Source organism: Bemisia tabaci, chromosome 2 (assembly GCF_918797505.1).
Source record: "Bemisia tabaci chromosome 2, PGI_BMITA_v3".
Classification (NCBI taxonomy): Eukaryota; Metazoa; Arthropoda; class Insecta; order Hemiptera; family Aleyrodidae; genus Bemisia; species Bemisia tabaci.
In genome coordinates this window covers 54272397-54289964 of record NC_092794.1, presented here as the reverse complement: position 1 = coordinate 54289964, position 17568 = coordinate 54272397, and the positions used below count along the sequence as shown (strand labels likewise).

The window sequence follows — 17568 nt, the reverse complement described above, 5'->3', positions numbered from 1 at the left end:
AAGCATTGCAACGGTGTGCCCGCAATTCGACTTGGCACATTTAACAGGCTTCGTTCGCTCCAATTGACTGCCGAGCGATACTTACCGGCCAACGTTAGTCGTCTTTTGAGCTGAAATTGGACTGCATTTTGCAACGAGGAACTACTATTTCCGGCCATTTTCACAAATAGCATGCGCGCCACTAGATTCTGTGTGTAAATCGGTGTTTATATGAATGAGCCTGAAATAGTAGTTCCTGATTGAAAAATTTAGTCCAATTATCATTCGTCTCATCAAAGTCTAGGATCTGTAAGTCTGGGTCAATGAACCGTGATCAGCCTTTTTCATTTTTGAGTCGCTCATACTTTTGATTCGTTTTATTCCCAAGGAGGATCCTACATGTGCAGTGTCAAAAGTCAGGAGATCTGACGTCACATTACCTGTGACGGACCCACAGATAAAACAAGGGAGGGGGGGGGGGGGGGGGTTAGCATTTGGTAAAATAGGGAAAAGAGAAGGGAAATTCAGAAGAATAGACAAAGAATAGAAAAAAGGGAAAGGGGAGCACCGGAGCAACGATGAGGAAAAGGAAAAACACGATAAAGAGGAATATCAAGAATTCATTTTTTGAAGAAGAAGAAAAGAAATGGAGAAGTAGAGGTAGAAGAAAAAGACGCAGGAGGATCGAGAAGCTCCTCTTTGCATCAGGAAATTAATAATCACACACGTTGTTTCTAAAATAACCCTAAGACGTTAGTTCCACGGAGAAAAATAAAAATAACTTTGCATCAACAGTCCACATGACTGCATTCATGGAGCACAGAAAAAATGTCGCTGCATTTTGCAATTTGGACCCATAAATTCTGGCCCGGTTTAAAAACAACGTATGTGCCATTATTTTCCCTATGCACATAAGTGTTTTTTCATATGAGCCAGAATTTATAGTTCCAAATTGCAAAATGCAGTCCAAATGTCGCTGTGTGCGGAAATAATTTATCGAGAACCGCCTCCGACTTTCCACAAGTATACAGAAGCGGACTATTGAGGCCAAATTATCGTCCGCTGATTGACTCGGCGCTCAGACTTAGTACCCATTCTGTTTTTTCTCCTTGATCCTTATTTTCATATATGTATGTAGTTCAGATACATCCTCCTCGCTCAGCTCATGAATCCGCAAAAACGCGCCTGAAAACTTCTCGGGTAACTCTGCCGTGATAGCGAAGAGAGCAGCAAGAGTCAAATTTTCGAAATCGAGTTCCTTCAAAATTCGTCTAAACTCTTTTAGATGAAATCACTGAAATTGCTAAAACAGCGGAATTCATCTTAATTGCATCGAAACGAAACTTATGAGGAAGCCGAAAGTGATCAAAAAATGACGTAGTTTCAGGCAAGATAGCAGTAAGTGACATTAATCCTCTAGAGAGCCAATGAAAACAGTGCTTTCAAGTAAAGTGCCGCCCTCTTCTGCGAATTTCTAACCTGAAAATGCGGTTGTTGTGTGTCCAAAACGCAACCACGAAAGCATGCAAAAGATAGCACTTACGGCTGTCTTGTCTAGCAATAACCTAGCATGAAAATGAAATAAAATCAGTCGATTTTTAATCATCCAAACGATTTCTAGGAGTCTTTCGGACGATTAGTCTGATTTGATCATGAATGGAGGCTTCTTTCTACAAAATTTTCCGGTCAGAAGCCTCCGAGCCCGTTTTCTAAAAACTTCAGTTTTGCACTTACTGCTCTCTTCGCTATCACGGCAGAACTAGCCTCGATAATTTTACAGCTGAGGCTGCATGGATCATAAATATAATGGACTCGGACGCCTCCTGGACGTCGCTTTGTCGTCACGCGTTACGTACGCGGACGTGGCGTCGCGCGTCATCACGAAGAAGCGAAGCTAACGGGTCGATTGTCGAATCGTTATCGACAAAGCGTATTCCTAACATGGGCATTAATCGATTAATATCGCTCGATAACGATTCAAAAATCGACCCGTTGGACCGGAGGCTCGGAAGAATGCGAGGTTTCCTCAAGGAGGTTTTCTATTTGATGGTGTTTTCATGCAATGCGTGCCTCTTCCAGTGACTGCATTGGACGATGCACGATCCTCTAACTCGGTTTTTGTTTTTTTCTCTCTCTCTCTCTTTAGATTTTATACAGGTTGCACCAGTGTCAGACGGACAGACTACATGGGCGTACTCTATCGGTCAAAATGAGTATTTTTTTTTCGCCTTGAAGTTTTTCTCAAAAGCCCAAACTCGGGTCAGAGCTGCAGTCCCCGGAACCTTTTGGAAAACTATACTTTTTTTAAGATCGGAGACGATTCCTGATCAAAACTCATCGAACTTTCCGTAATTTTAGCTTTAAATTCATCCATGGCCAGGGTGTCTACAAGTCCGGAATTTCCGGATAGTCCGTAAATAGTACGGATTTTTCAAGGGCGGTCCAGAAGCACTGAAAAAGTGCTGAAATTCTACAAGAAGGTCCGGAATTTTTGTAATTTTTGTCGCAATTTGAGCGAGAAATTCAAAGTGGTGAAATTTTTCGGATTTCGTCAATTGGAATTTTTCTGTTGAGGAGGTACTGAATTTCCCGGGAATGTACTGAAAAAGCACTGATTTTTAGCCAACGTGTTTTAGTAGACACCCTGGTGGCTTAAGAAATATCGAAATCTTAAGTTGTAGAAGAATTTTAGCCTTTAGGCGTCCAATCGGGGATGGGATTTATTTTTTTATCCTTGGTGATCCGAGACCCCTTGATATCGCCCCCTTTATCTAGTTAGACTTGATACCGCAATATTTCGTGGCCATGGGTGAATTCAGAGCTGTTAATTACAGCTGGTAGCCATTTTTCATGAGTTTCGGTCCATAATGTTGCCAGAATTGAGAGAAAAATATAATTTTCCCTTAGTTTGGGGGTGCCTTAGCTGCAACTTGGGGAGATCCGGAAGAAAACTTCATAGAAGAGTAAATCTTATTCATATCCGTAAAATAACCCATGCGATACAGCCGTTCAACATTGTTTATTGGGCACATTGTTCATTATTTGACTTGTTTGTTTTAAATTTTTAGTTGAGCTTTTATTTCTATTTTCCAGGAGCACGAGAGTCAGTAAACGCCACTTGCCTTCAGCGAGATCGAGAGGAGCGGCTCAAAATCCTCAGAGAGAAGCAAAATGAAGAGCGACAACGAAAACTCGAGGAGCTCAAGCAGCAAGTAAGTTACCACCCAGCAATGTTTTCTAATTATCTGCATCTCCATATGGCATCAATCGGAATGAACACCAATGAAATCGTGAAATTGCAGAGTGTTAGGCATCAGGATTTTGTCGACTTCCCCGATTCTTTCAGAATTTGAGGAAAAATCGGTCGCAAAATCAGGATTTGAGAAAAGTCAGCCGTCCGATCGGATTTTTCTATCGAAATGTTTTTGTGAAGTTACGTTCAAAATATGAATTCGACCCGGATTTGGAAAAATTATGAAATCAGGATTTAGCAGTCAAAAATCAGGAAAAATCAGGTTATCTCCAGAATTTCCTAAAATGAAATTCAACTAGACTCCCTGAATTGGACTACATTTTTCAATCAGGAACTGCAATTTCTGGCCCATTTTAGAAACAACATATGTACCACTAGTTCCCCTAGGAACATGAGTGTCTTTACGGATAAGCCAGAAATTGTAGTTTCTAATTGCAAAATGAAGTCCAATTTGAAGAAATTTTGAGGAAGGTGGCTAGCGGATTTTTTGTGCACTACTTCAAAATTGAATAAACTTGTTGTGCATTTTTAGAAGGCATGCAGGAAGAATTCGCAGAGAAGTTCCTCAGGACTAAGGCTCTGACCCGGCAGTTACGGCACCTACCCCCAATCTAATTGATGCCTTTTGACTCATCTCTTTAAGAATAACCACTAACTGATTTTTTCGGTAGAAGTCTTCCGTTGAACAAATCGTTGAATCATAATATATAAAATCATAAGGGTGGCGTGTCACCCTAATCATGTCACAAACCGGTTTCTCCTCCCCTCCCGTGCTCTTTTCCCCTCAAGTTTACCTAATTAGATACTGGTGAAAGTACCAATCGAACCTAGTTTCCCTTTTCTCTTGCATCTTCAGTTACTATTAATAAATCCCAAGGTCTAAGTTTTGATCAAGTCGGCTTTTATGTACACTTTTATGTACATCGACCTTTTTTTCAGCAACTTTACGTTGTATTGTCAAGATATAAATCAAAACATTGTGTAAAAGTACAAATAGTGGGGGAAAATAATTCTAATAATGTGATTCACAATGAAGTTTGGTCAGAATTTTTTGATGTATAAATTAAATTAAGTTCTTATATATTGAGGCAGACCTCTAGTTTCTAGACTTTGTTTTTACCGATTTGGTAGATGAGAGTGTTATTATTTTTGCCCTCTTGAATACAGACTTCCCAAGTTTTCTGCACTTGCTTTTTACACATTTATGTATAACAGTGACTTTAATTAAAAAGTAATTTCCATCTTTAAAGCACTATTTCTTACCCTTTTTTACCCCTAGTCCTCAGAAGTCCTTGAAAAGTCCTTAATTCCACCGATTAGAACTCCTCGGATAATCCCCAAAAGTCTTTGATTTCGGTTCTGGAAAGCTGTCATGAACTTCGATCCCCACACCTATTGCCTATCCCCTTGCCTACGATACGAATATTATTGCCTCAAATGTACCTGAATTGAAGTAAGTTGTGAGTTACTTTTTTTCGGTCGCTCCGGGTCCAAAGTACTTCTCTCTGCCAAGTACCACATTTTGAGTTTTTAATACCACCTTCGCTTGTGAAATCAAGCTATCTTTGTAAATTCATATTGATTCAATGTTTTGGAATGTTAATTGCATCTCCTAACTATTAGCTTAGAACCCACTATGGTTTTATTTTTTTTTTCTTCCAACTGTCAATTATTTTATTAGCTTCAATGTATGAATTGTGGTTATTGCTAAAAAATTCCATGCTGAGGTTTTTACCGAAAATATGCCATTGTCTACCTATGTGTCAGAAGTTCAAAAAGCTTGTACCTAGTGTGTTAATGATGTTTCATTTTCTGAAGATGAAATTTACAATTATTTTTATGGCAATTTTTTTAAGATAGTCTCTAGACAAGTTTTAGAATCATACAATATCTTGCAGATTAAATATCCCTCAAGAATTACTTTTCCCCCTCAAGATAAGGAAAGAAATAGTTTTTGTAAGGTAAAATCCAGATTTTTTTTCCAGGGCACAGATCTTTGTTGACAAAATTTAAGAATATCAACTATGCCATTTTTCAAGTGTCTTGAAATACATGATCAACTTTTAATTTTATTTTTCTTTCTATTAGGCTCTTGCAGCTCAGAAATTTAGGGAACAAAAAGAGGAAGAGAGAAGGAGAAGGATGGAAGAGCTCCGAATGCGAGATTCAGACAAAAGGCACCAGGTAGAAGAAAGAAAGCGTCTAATTTTTGAAGCTGAAAGAGAGAGAAAGGAAGCCATCCTTCGAAAAAACCAGGTAAGTTCCCCAGATCACATTGCTGTGTGTGGCTACATTACTCCATGTAGATGGACAATTTGTTAAATTGATATTATGCAGAATGAACCTATCTAGAAAGGGAATTTTATGAATTTAACAACATTACAGTCCATTGTAGTGGCCTAGGACCCACGTGTTATCATTACTATCTTTTTAAATCATGGTGTTTAGACCGGAAAAATCCGGGATTCATCAGGGATGAAACATTTCAGGATAAATCAAGGATTCTCTTCCAGAAACGGAGAATCTCCACTTTTAACATTTAAAGACTACTTTTTCCCTTTAACTTCTTTTGAATTCTCTCCAGGCTCTTTTTTTTACTACAGTCGTTTGCCAAACATTTGTAAAAGTACACTGAGTTTGTTTGTGTACAAAAATACATTGTGGTGAGGAAATTTTAAGTACCCATTGTTATTAGGTTCATGTTATTGCACTTGCCATTATTGACCTCTTGAACCCTTAAATAATAATTATAAAATAATAATCCCTCAGAACAATACAAAATCCTTCATTGGCCAGATAATATAAACCACAGGAACGTTTTTGGAATTAAAAGTTGAATTGAAAATGGTCATTAAACTTCATCATTAGGTAAGGACCCTCATCTTTAAGCTGATTATGATGAAGTTGAACGACCGTTTTCAATTTCAAATTAGTTTTTCTCGACTATGAATTTTTGAGAGAAGAAAATTTAGGACTCGTTAAATTTAAACGGCTCCTCATTAATTTTTCCTCTTTTCAAAAATGCGATTCCGCGTGCTTCTGTTAAGCTTGGTCCAGTTGGAATCTTTTTCAATTGAAAAATTCTTACTTTTTCCAGATTCTCCTGGTTTGATATTTTTTCACCTACATTTGGGTGTAGCTGTGCACTACCTATACATTGAACTCCTTCTGGATATTTGAATTAAATGGATTTTCCCTGGAATCCTATTCACCCATTGCACCATGTCTTCTTTACATTACAGTCAATTTGCAATTTTCCTCAAGTAGATAATTAACTATCCTAGAACCATTTACTTTAATTAACGATGAAAGAATGTCTATAATGCCTTTATGGAGCTATGCATATCTAAAGTTTTTGCTTTTTCAAGTTCTTTGGTTTCTAATTTTTATTTAAATTTCCAGGAACGGGAGGCCAGAATTGAAACCAAAAGAAGACATGACCGTAGCTCTATAGTATTCGCATTCGGAAGTTCAACACCAAGAATGTTAGAGCCTGCTGACACTGGAGGGTCATATTGGGCTAGCAGAAGGTACCTTTTATTCACTCAGATTTAGTATCTTGGAGAGCAATCGATTTTATCATCAGTTTATTTTTTAGGAAACATGTACCATTCAAAAACCATTTAGATTTTTGCTTTAGGTCTTCATAATAGCCTCTAGCTTTGAATCATTGCACTAGGCGTTTCTGCCTGCATTTTCTATTTTGGTACAAATGCATTCAGCATAAAAAACCACCCAAAACCCCTCCACATGCCTTTGCCTTTGTATGTATCCCTTTGAGCTTGAGTATTTCGAAAAATCTCAGAATAACAGCCGAAGACAACAGACCTCTGAAGAGAGCGATAACTACTGACATAAATTAATGTTTAATAAAAATGGTCTGATAAAATTATCTTTTTAAGAAGGTCAAATCTCCTGAATACTTTGGATACATTTACTTGATGGGTCAGCCTCAGTGGTGTAGTGATCATCTTGAAGATACCCACCTTTTTAATTTTTTAAAGCTGTTGTCAGCTTTTGCAGGGAGTACATTTCTCTTTTAAAAGAAATTTTTTCTTTAAAAGAGAATCTTTCGAAGAGAATTTTCTCTCTGAAAGAGATGGAGAAATGCCATCTCGGAGATCTCTACCTAACAGATCTCTGTGGCGGTTAGGCAGCGCAAAGCGCTCTTTTGCCCTGTAAAAGTGACTGATGCTCAAGTGTGAGAATCAACTCAATAATCTGTTTGGAAAGTTGGAATAATTTTTCAATTTCTGATGATTGAGTGAGTTGTTCTTAAATCTGCCAGTGTCCTAGTTCCTCAAAAATACTCTACTAATAATCATTTTTCAATTAGCCTACGTCGTCTCCAACTAACTGATTTAATTTTTACCCAGAGCAACATCAACAAGCAATGTGATGATGGCTGCTTCTATAACCCCCGGTCCCTTGACTCGTCGCTCCTCTGAAAGAGAACTAGCAGACGGCACATCCAAGAAACGAGCCACTTCAGCCAGTGGACTGTTAAACCGAAACAACCCTCTTCAATGTAAGTCTCTCAGTAGGTTCTCAAAATTATATTTTATTTCCTTTGTTCATTGTTCTTGGGATGCAAATGTTGATCTTGTAGTTGAATTAAGTGTTAGAGGTGAAGGACTCTAAGGTGATGGTTTTGGGTTTTGATATTTTAGTCAATATTTTTGAAGATGCAAATTAGTAATGATATTTTTAAGTAAAGTATCATCATTGAGTGCTTTGGTGGAATCAGGGAATTTTCTGTTCTGTGTATAGCATGAATTTTTTTAATTTTTTATCCATTCATCTATCTTAATTACTATAACTTCATGTAGGTATCTTTATATTAGATGAAGTTATTTGTATAAATTCACATGTGACAAATAATTTCCTCCTCTTTCCAAACCTCTGAAAAAAATGTTCCCTCTGTGTGTTTAAATCAAGTAATTTAAACTTCATTTAGGAAATATGTGGGACCCTGAGTGCCTACTTATCAGGAAATAATTGAAGAATGTAGAAGTCCAAATTTCCAAAAGTTATAGCAACTAAGGATAATTGAGGAAATTTAGTGACAAGTATGTATTATCTATATTAGGTCCACCATAATTGTCTTTGGCAGTTATGGAATCAAGGAGTCGCGTGGACAAGCTGTCATGATTTCCATTTTCTTACCCTTGAATGGTCTCCGCATCAACAACACTGCTGTACTTACCTCTATTGACCAAAATATGGTAATCTTATGTGTTATTGACATCAATGCCCACTGCGGCGTGGTGCCTCCGAAACAAAGTCACTTTACAGAAGTATAATTAGCTGTAAAGGGCTTGGTTTCGGACACAACTTGGTGCCTCTATCAGGTTTATCATCGTTCCTAGTACAACAAAAAAGTATTTGGGGCAAATAAGTTTTCGTGCTCTGGGTGTTTTCAGTTTTTAAATTTTATTCATTGACTCTTTAGTTTGGCAGTCTTGAAGTTGTTACATGTGCCTGCACTGAAACAGCCTGCCAAATTAGCTTTTAACTTTCCCTTTTCAATGCGTTTTTGATTGCCTGTGACACGAAGCATGGCATCTTGTAATTTATATTGTGGAGATTGAAGTGTTCATGCAAAGTGCGCGTGTGTACCTGCTGCATTTTTTTCCAGCCTGGGTTACTTCAACAGGAAATTCCTTCGTAACTTGGAAAGTACATGAACAGAGAATTGATGCTGTTTGTTGTAACAAACCTTTTATAGACCTAGACTCAAACCCAACTCTGGTCTATTGGAAAATTCCTCTGAACTGTATCCTAAGTAATATATTTGTTTCTAGAATCCTTATCAATCCATAAAATAGGACGTGAAGCTAAAAATGTAAAGGCGTAAAACTTGGCCAAGTGAAACATTTTTTTCTAAAACAAACAAAGGATCAATTTGGTGTAGGAATGTCAACGTGTGGTTCTATCAGCAAAAACATTTCTTTTTCTGATAAGTAGGCATTCCGAGTCCACCAAAATTCTTCTCTAATTTATCCTAATTTCTTCCAAAAAGTATTCCCCTAAATTACGTAATGTTATTTCTGGAGAACTACCTGTTGTTGCCTCATCAAATAACACATTGCACAAGTGGAAACTGAAATACTGTAGATTGACTTAAATTTCACTTACTTACGACATTAAATTCAGTAAATCCCTGGGGAAGTGAAATAGCAAAATGTGTAGTTGCATCAATGGATATTCTTAATCTAGTTTATGAGGAACGATAAATAGAAATAGCTCCATTAATTTCCCCAATGAACCTTTTAATGTAACTGAAACAAGCAGAAAGGAGAGTACTACTACCATTTTTCATTTTATAAATATCATCAAAGAAACATAAATGAAAGTGTTTTTCTATGACTTAGTTCATAGAAAAACAAGGATTCTCCTTTTTTATTGGCATTTTTGTTGAAACCAGCGGTTGAATCTTAAATGGGCCTCAGATAAGGTTATAATTAAAGCACCATGCAACATGTTTTCTCTTCAAAATTTCACAAGGAAAAAAAATTAACATGAAGTCTTGAAATCAACTTTCAAACAAGATACAATTAATATTAAAATGGCAAAAATGCAAATGATGGCAGTTGTGTTTTCTAACTTCCATTCAATCTGTGCAAAAAATAGTTGTTGATATCTTGTTCAGGAGTTGATATGTGAGCTTCCCGATGTGTGAATCATCTTCTCCGTAAGGTTTTGAAGAAATAATGTGTGATGCTACTTTCTGGTTCAGATCTTTTCAAGTGGCTTACTATGAATCTCCTTTGTGTCTTTGTAATTTCCAGGTGTTTTTAATAGCTAATGATAGAACCAACTCCTTTATGTAACAGTGGCAACAACTCAATTAGAAATCTGAGAAACTAAGAGCTGCAGCTTATATTTGGGATGTTGCCACAATCATGTATGAGAGTTTGTTAAGCTTTTCTCTTGCAGATGGAATGATGGACTCAATTTATGAAGTTTTGGGCTGGACCCCTGAATATTATTCCTGTAATGGAAACCCCCAAACTAATTCCTTTTATACCATCCCAAATGGTGAGCAGCGCTTGCTTTGCAGGCTTGCTTGACTAACTCATTTACAAGTCAGTTTTGACTAATCGTTGACTCATAAATGCATTGTAATTAAAATCCTTTCCTCTTAGTCTTGGTTTTTTTCTACTAACTCAGCATTTGTGACTTTTCTGAATGGCCTTTAATTGGGTAGAGCTTTTATTAAAATACCACTGACACCAGAGTCGGATTTAAAATTTTGCTCTCCTGGGCTAACATCAGTTTGCCGCTCCTAGATTCCAATAGTGATGACCTTTGAAGACTTATAAAAAGAAAAAAGTCATCACTTTTGAAATCAGCCACTGCTTTTCTGTTATTTGTCGTCGTGGGCTGCAGCTCATGTGGCCCTCCTTAAATCCGGCCCTGACTGACACCTTTTACTATAATAACAACTAAATATCACACTCTAGCGTAGGCTGAAATGAACAAAAATTTCTTATCACCAGTCGCACTCAGATAATCATTATTTCTGACGGGTATGAATCAAAGTTTTTCATCATTCTTAAGTACTTAATAATCATGTTTTTGTGCTGCTTTCCTGAAAATTGTATTCAGCGTTTAGAGGCTATAGCTTCTTGGTATCTCATGCTATACAGTTTTTCTTGTATCTCAATAGTAGGCCTAACTACCGTGGCCTAATTAGCTGGTTAGTAACTTGAAAATTTTCATGCTTCCCTTATCACAGAGTAAGGAAGTACAAAAAAAAAATTAAAATATAGAAAATAACAAGCTGGTTCAGTATTTGCCGAACAATACGGAAGGTTCTCACAGGTTTTGAAGTTATTAATCTGACTCTGTTAAAAATTCTAATTCAGATGATAGCACGGATCCATCAAAAGAAAGTAGGTTACTTATATCCGTAATCAGGGCCTGAATCGATTTCTGTGAGGGAAAGGAAGGTGGTAGAGGAGGCATACAAACATTCTTATCTTCAGTGCAAAACAGATTTGCAGTCTGTGTGATGGTTCTTGTCCCGAAGTGCATCCAATATATTTAATATCTAATTCTAGTTATCAGTTAGGAGAGAAAAAATTCCCAAAAATTAGATGAGTAGGAGTAGCAAAAAATGTTAAAGAGGCAAGATATGTCAGCATTAAACAAATTCTATGTACCTCAGTCAGTAGAAATTTCATTGATTAGAAGTTGAGATACATATGATTCAAAGTCGCATATTGTCTGCAGTGATGGAAGTCTTAATAGTATTCCTTTAGGATGGAAGTATTTCTTTTAGGAATTCTTATCAATGAAGTGGGTTGAAGAGAGACCAACGATAATAGATGTCAGCTCTGTCATTTTGACTGTTAACCATGGTACCAACAGTTGGCAGTTAAAGGTCAATTAACCTAAGTCCCTACCATCACTGCTGTTGCACTCTCTGTTTTAGTCTGTTGTCTTTCGTAGTCTTCTTTTACGATTTTGGATGACAAATCGTTTTCCGCAAATCTCTCACACGTTGTTGGGATTTTGTTTGGGAGCATTTCTATTTTCATTTGAAACCCTCATGAGAATAATTTAAGTTTAACTCACATGTGGATTCTACATCTATAATGATGGACACCTTTCTATTAAATGCATTACCTACATTAACATCTAGATTCTTATTTCTTGACCTCATCATAGATTAATGAGTAATAGTTTCTGAATTGATAATCACTCACCGTGCTTTGTTTAATGGCTCTATTTGCATAGTAGAGATTATCTTACAACTGTATTTACTTTCTTCTAATGCTGAGTGTGCTGATGTTTGGTCATCTTTCCCTTATTGGTAATACAAAATCTCTGCCACTAACCAGCAAATTCTTCCTTCTTCACCACAAGATTTGAATAAGTCTAGATGCCCTATCCTCTCATTTTATCAATTATCCATTTCGAGATAACAAGAATCTTGTCTCTGTTTTATTTTCAATATCATCAGATCATCTATGTACCATAAATTTTAATGTCATATAAATAGCTAATTTAGGTAATTTTTGTAACCGTCTTTTCAACTAAGAATCAGAATCAAAAAGATGCAAGTAGGTCTCAGATCTTAGAGCAGCAAGATTCCAGTCTGCTTCTCAGATCTAATAGGTAGCATTCTACTTGTTCACTCATTAGGGGAAAGAAGTAGTCTCACATTTTAAGTAGCGATGTACGCTTCCAGTATGTGAGCACTGAAATCACAGCTTGTTTAATTTATTTTCTTTTTCAAATTCAACCAGACGGCTTTTTTTGTGCACAATCTTTTTCCTTTGCTTCTCTCTCTAATTAATGTTTCATGTCTTTTAACAATGTAAGAGTTAATGACTAAAATTAAGGGTTATAATAGCATTCTTCAGAGAGAACTGTTCTTAATGCTTTCCCAAAATTTGTTTTGCTTTTGTATTTTACTCTCGGGTAAAGTCAGCTTTGTCATAGACTGGGAATCGCTATTGAACCCTAAAATCGCATTTAATTTTTTACAAGATAAGTATTGCTTTAACCTGATAGCCAGATGTAAAACTCAACTGAAACTGGAAAACAGTCTCTGAAGTTAAGCTTCCATTAAAATGAAGGTTGCTGAGCAGCCGGCAAAACGTTTGAGACAACCATCAGAATGAGAAAGCAAGGAGTCCAAGTGCATTTGATTTTGTTTCCTATGAACTATTTTATTCTCTCAACAAATAACTGATAATAAAATTGATAACCATAAGATCGCTTCAGCTCAGCTAATTACCTGAATCAGGTTTTACGAGAATTCTCTCTCCCATTTGATTTACAGTATTCTCAAAAATTATCAAGGAAAAAAATCAGCATACTCAGAAAACCGTTTGATTGCAAAGCAATTGCTGGCAGCAATTACATTAGTCTGTGATTTAATTCAATCAGACTTGGTCCATTTTAATCGGATATGAGAGGTTTGAATTACTGGATGCAAAAATTGTTAATTTATGATTTATGAGAAGGATTTATTAATTTTGAATATGTACCCTGTGTTCTATGCCAAATTTCAATGGAGAAAAATATGTTTTGGCATTTAGGATTGGTCCTTGGCCAGTGGGTCATTATGAATGATTGTAGATTATTACTGGTTCTTTCCTATCCGTTCTATTCGATCAATTTGAAAGTATAGCTTTTAGTTAGTTTTCATCAAGGTATCTCATGCACACGACATAAATAATTTGGAAAAATGGTAGGTTTGGGATTTCAAGGGCTAGCCAATTTGGCTGTTTTCCAAACTGACTTTTCCGATTGATAATTTTAGGTGCTAGCATGGAAGGGAGTGAGGATGCTCCTGGAAGCACAAGTAGTCAAAATTCTGTACTGTCTCGTGCTGCAAGGCGCAAAACTGACCTCATGCCGACAATACCGTCCTCCTCTCCATCGCACAGTCGGCCAAGTTCTGCTATGCGACGCACCCCAGGTAGGGCATTCTCTATGTCCCGGCTAGACATCTTAGCTACGCCTCGGCAACCGCAGTTGCCAAAACAGCGCCATTCACAACCATTACCACAACAGAAACCGCTGAGCGAGAATAGCATGTCACGTAGTATGTCTCACTTGGCGGTTAAGTCAAATCTCCGTCGTAATGACACCCATCGCAGCATGACCCAGCTAGGACCCATACCCCCTCCTCGCCCCACTCGTGCTGAAAGATTGCGCCGCCGTGCCCGTGAAGCTGCCTCTAATTCACCTGCTAGTGGTCAAGGTAAGTTGTTATGTGTTTTGTCATCTGTGGTCGTAATTAAACACACTTATGAATCCTTTTTGTTTATTAAAAGCCAGCAATTTCGTTTCCAAATGAGCCCTAAATTTAATACTGAAACTAACACTGTAGGGTGGAACTGGAAATAAATTTAGTCCTTTCTAATAAATATAAGGGTTCATATTTTACTTACAAAGGGAACTTCCCAAGCTGCCACCTCCGATCGGGCTGAGAAAATTTGTACGAATTCTTAGGATGAATCCATTGGGACCGTGTTTTTTTTTCCCAATTTGCTGTGGAAACACTCCTAAAAAATTCCGAGAAGTCCAGTTTTTAGTGCGAGTAGACAGTGGGTGCCAGACACCCAGTATGCGCCGAGAGGGACGGGCGAGGCGAAGGAGCCAAATTTTTTCAACTCGATCAGAGGCGGCAACTTGGTAAGCTCCCCTTGTTAGATTGAATGTTTTTTATGTACTTAATATTTTCAGGAAATCTTGAAACCGAATTTCTGGAAGAGTAAATAAGTTTCCTTTAAGTTTCTGTTTTTGTATTCTTAACATATTTGTTTGCCCTAAGTATGTCAATTTGTTTGAGTTTTTGTTTTATTTTATTTATTTATTTGTTTTGATATTATTTATTTTTGTTTGAATTTGTTTAAATTGTTGCTTTTAAAGCAAATTCATCAGGGTAGCTTTTTCAATACATATCAAATTAGCATTTTGATTGTGCTCAAAGTGTTGATTTTATTCAACTTACTCGAAACTTCATCTATTTCACCTGTATCTACCATCAACTTCTCAACATCTCATTTAGGACCAAACTACCTTATTAATTTGAAATAAAATGGTAGGAGGGAAAAATTATATTTATCATGCATTCGGTAATGATCAAGATGACCATTCTTGTGAATATGTCAAGATTGTATGCTGATTAAAATCATCATCCCAAATAAAATTTCGATTCCTTTTGAATGATGAAGTCATGGAAAGTTTTTTAAAACAATATCTGAATGTGTCTGAGATATTGTTATCATGCTGCCCTGAATGTATTTGATAATGAAATCCTTTGCTTATCCACCCAATCCACTTCGGAGTCTTTCCTTCATTTGGAAATTAAGTTGAGGTCAGTATTTTTCAAAAATATTTTCTTGAGTATCGGTGTTGTCTTTTTCTCAATCCACATGGTGTTTTTATGGTCCATGTCTCAGATGAGGAGCATTTTTTACTCAGAAACATGACTGAGTAACTACTCCAAGTTGTTTGCTTGTTTGTCTGTTTGTTTGTTTGTTTGTTTTTTGTTCTGTTTTATTTTAAATCACTTTAATTTGAAGCTACAAATTATTAAAGTAGAGGGAAGTTTTTTTGTTTTCCTTGTGCCATTGTCCATTCAAGGCTAGCTAACTAGTCACTAATATTTTTCTCGCAGATGAGGGAGAGAAGTCGGTTCAAGGATTTTTTTTTATCTTTTATAAAATTCTTCGTTTTGAGAAACATTGTTTTTGAATCTGTCATAAACCTGAAAACAAAATTTGATGTTTCATGTTCGATGATTGATGCAGCTGTTTTTTGGATTTTTCTGTGAGAAATTGATCTTCTGCATGCTAGTTCCATTTTTACCCCCCCCCCCCCCCCCCCCAAATTGCGCACAGATATTCTCAACAACTTCAGGAACAGCCCGAGTCTTAATTTCTTATGAATGTGATGTGTCAGTGTTTAGTTGATGTGATCTATCATGAGCCGATATCGTTACTTCGTCAATAAGCGTTCTGAATTGTAGTTTTTCATGGTCATTTTACTCTAACTTTGACTTACTCAGCATGATACATGGAAGTCTGGCGTAATTGCTCGTATCTCATTTTAAAAGTGGAGATGATCTCTTTTGCATACAAAAATGTAGTCATTTGCGTTATCCTCATTTCTGTCAAACTGTTCTCTATCATCAGGCTACCAACTGTTTGGTAATAATACGTGCACTTTGATGCAGAACTGATTTTAACAGTTAGTGTTCATACTATGTTGGTTATCTGCAAATGTCATGAATTTTCATTTTATTTAATTTCTTTATGTAATCATTTATTTTTTTAATAAAAATTACTACAATAATCAATCAATTGCCGAATAACTACCCTGAAGTACAGATTATTGGCAGTGTTGATATCCTGAAAGTTCCTACTTTAAAATTGACTGTTGAAGTTGCACATTATAGACGTGCAACTTACGAGTTACTAAACAGTAAAACTCAAGAAAAGAGTAAAATGTGCCAACAGAGTTTTTTTGGCCATCAAACAATCCTATTAAAGAGTTATTCAAGTCTGTGCTCTGGCCTCCTGCTCACTATGCTCTGCAGAGCTCAGGTTTTCCAAATCTCCAAGGAACTCAGTTCATTGACTAGAATTATGTAACCATTATATCAGACCCCTAATTGTCTGGCAGGAAATGTTGGTATGTCCATATTTATTTTGCCTTCTCTCTCTCTCCAGTCACCCAAGCCTGGAGGTAGTGACTTGGTAATTTGTCGTGCTTCACGCCTGATCTACTTTGGAACCGACAATTGTGCCAGTGTTAGCAACAGCATTGGGTCATTTTTATTGAGTCATTCCTATTCCGAATGAGCAGAGACTCAGTCTAGTTAGTCCCAATTCCATTTTTTCACTGCCAGCAATTTTTTAAGTGAACTTTATGCTAAATTACCCGTCAGCTTTCTTACCTGATGAGTTTGTTGTGAATTTATTAGTTCCATCCTAGTTTTTTTTTATTGTTTTTTGTGATAACTGGTGACTCAATTCTCTCCTCTCCTTGTATAATTATCTTCACCCTTGTTTGGGTAAGTTAATGCTGTGATGTTTTATGCGTTGATCTCAGTGAGAAAAGTTGCAGTCAATCTGTCAATCCTTTTCTCGTACTTTTCCTTCAATTCGTGTTTCTGTTGAGTTCTTTATAATATCAGACGGTGTGACTATTTGGTGTGATTTTGAGTTGATTAATTTAATGCTACTTCCAAATCATTCGCATGATTTTTCTCATTCAATTTTTGTGACAAATGTTGAAAAAATTTGGAAATATTTTTATTTAAGTTCAGTTTTAGTCAGGGTTGCATACTTACGAAAACTTTCATAGTTTGGTGAGTAATTCTTCAGAGGAAAATCTGGATAAAGGAAGAGACCTTCTGTTGAAAAAATTATTTACTTACAGTGCCAAGCTATTATGGAACCTCTCTGGATTATATTTCTATCTTATTCAGCAAGATCATTAACGATAGGCTATAATCGAAGTCATAGCTCTCTCGTAATACACGGTGTTTTCTACTTTATTTTGAATGGCATTGAATGTGCCTCTTTTTTTATTGTCTTTGTTTTTTCTCTACATTTTTTGGCATGATCTGTTTGAAAACCGCACTTGCTTCATAGTTAGTACTATCGTGATCATAAGTAGATGGCAGTAGTTTCTATTTTTATTACCGGAGGTTTTTATCATTATTTTCAACTGTTAATTCATTCGGCTACGTAAGTATAACTATTTTCTGAAGGTAAACCTAGCTTTCATTTCCTTCAATAGAGCATAATCTAAGGGAACTCAGCCTATAGTCTGGTTTGATGCTCTTGTTGTTACAAAGTTAT

The 17568-nt window shown here is 36.6% G+C and overlaps 1 protein-coding gene across 9 annotated transcripts in view; it reads left to right on the top strand.

Annotated features, from left to right (window-relative positions):
* Positions 1-17568, top strand: part of LOC109035892 (uncharacterized) — a 117401-nt gene that overhangs the window by 86466 nt on the left and 13367 nt on the right. For 6 of the 9 annotated variants that reach the window (XM_072295829.1, XM_072295830.1, XM_072295827.1 and 3 more), the window contains 6 exons: positions 3073-3191; positions 5321-5488; positions 6635-6762; positions 7609-7760; positions 10172-10273; positions 13512-13955. In XM_072295829.1, the coding sequence (XP_072151930.1) occupies positions 3073-3191; positions 5321-5488; positions 6635-6762; positions 7609-7760; positions 10172-10273; positions 13512-13955 (1113 nt within the window). The remainder of the gene's footprint in view (positions 1-3072; positions 3192-5320; positions 5489-6634; positions 6763-7608; positions 7761-10171; positions 10274-13511; positions 13956-17568) is intronic. The other 3 variants (XM_072295831.1, XM_019049706.2, XM_072295832.1) reach the window with 3 other exon arrangements.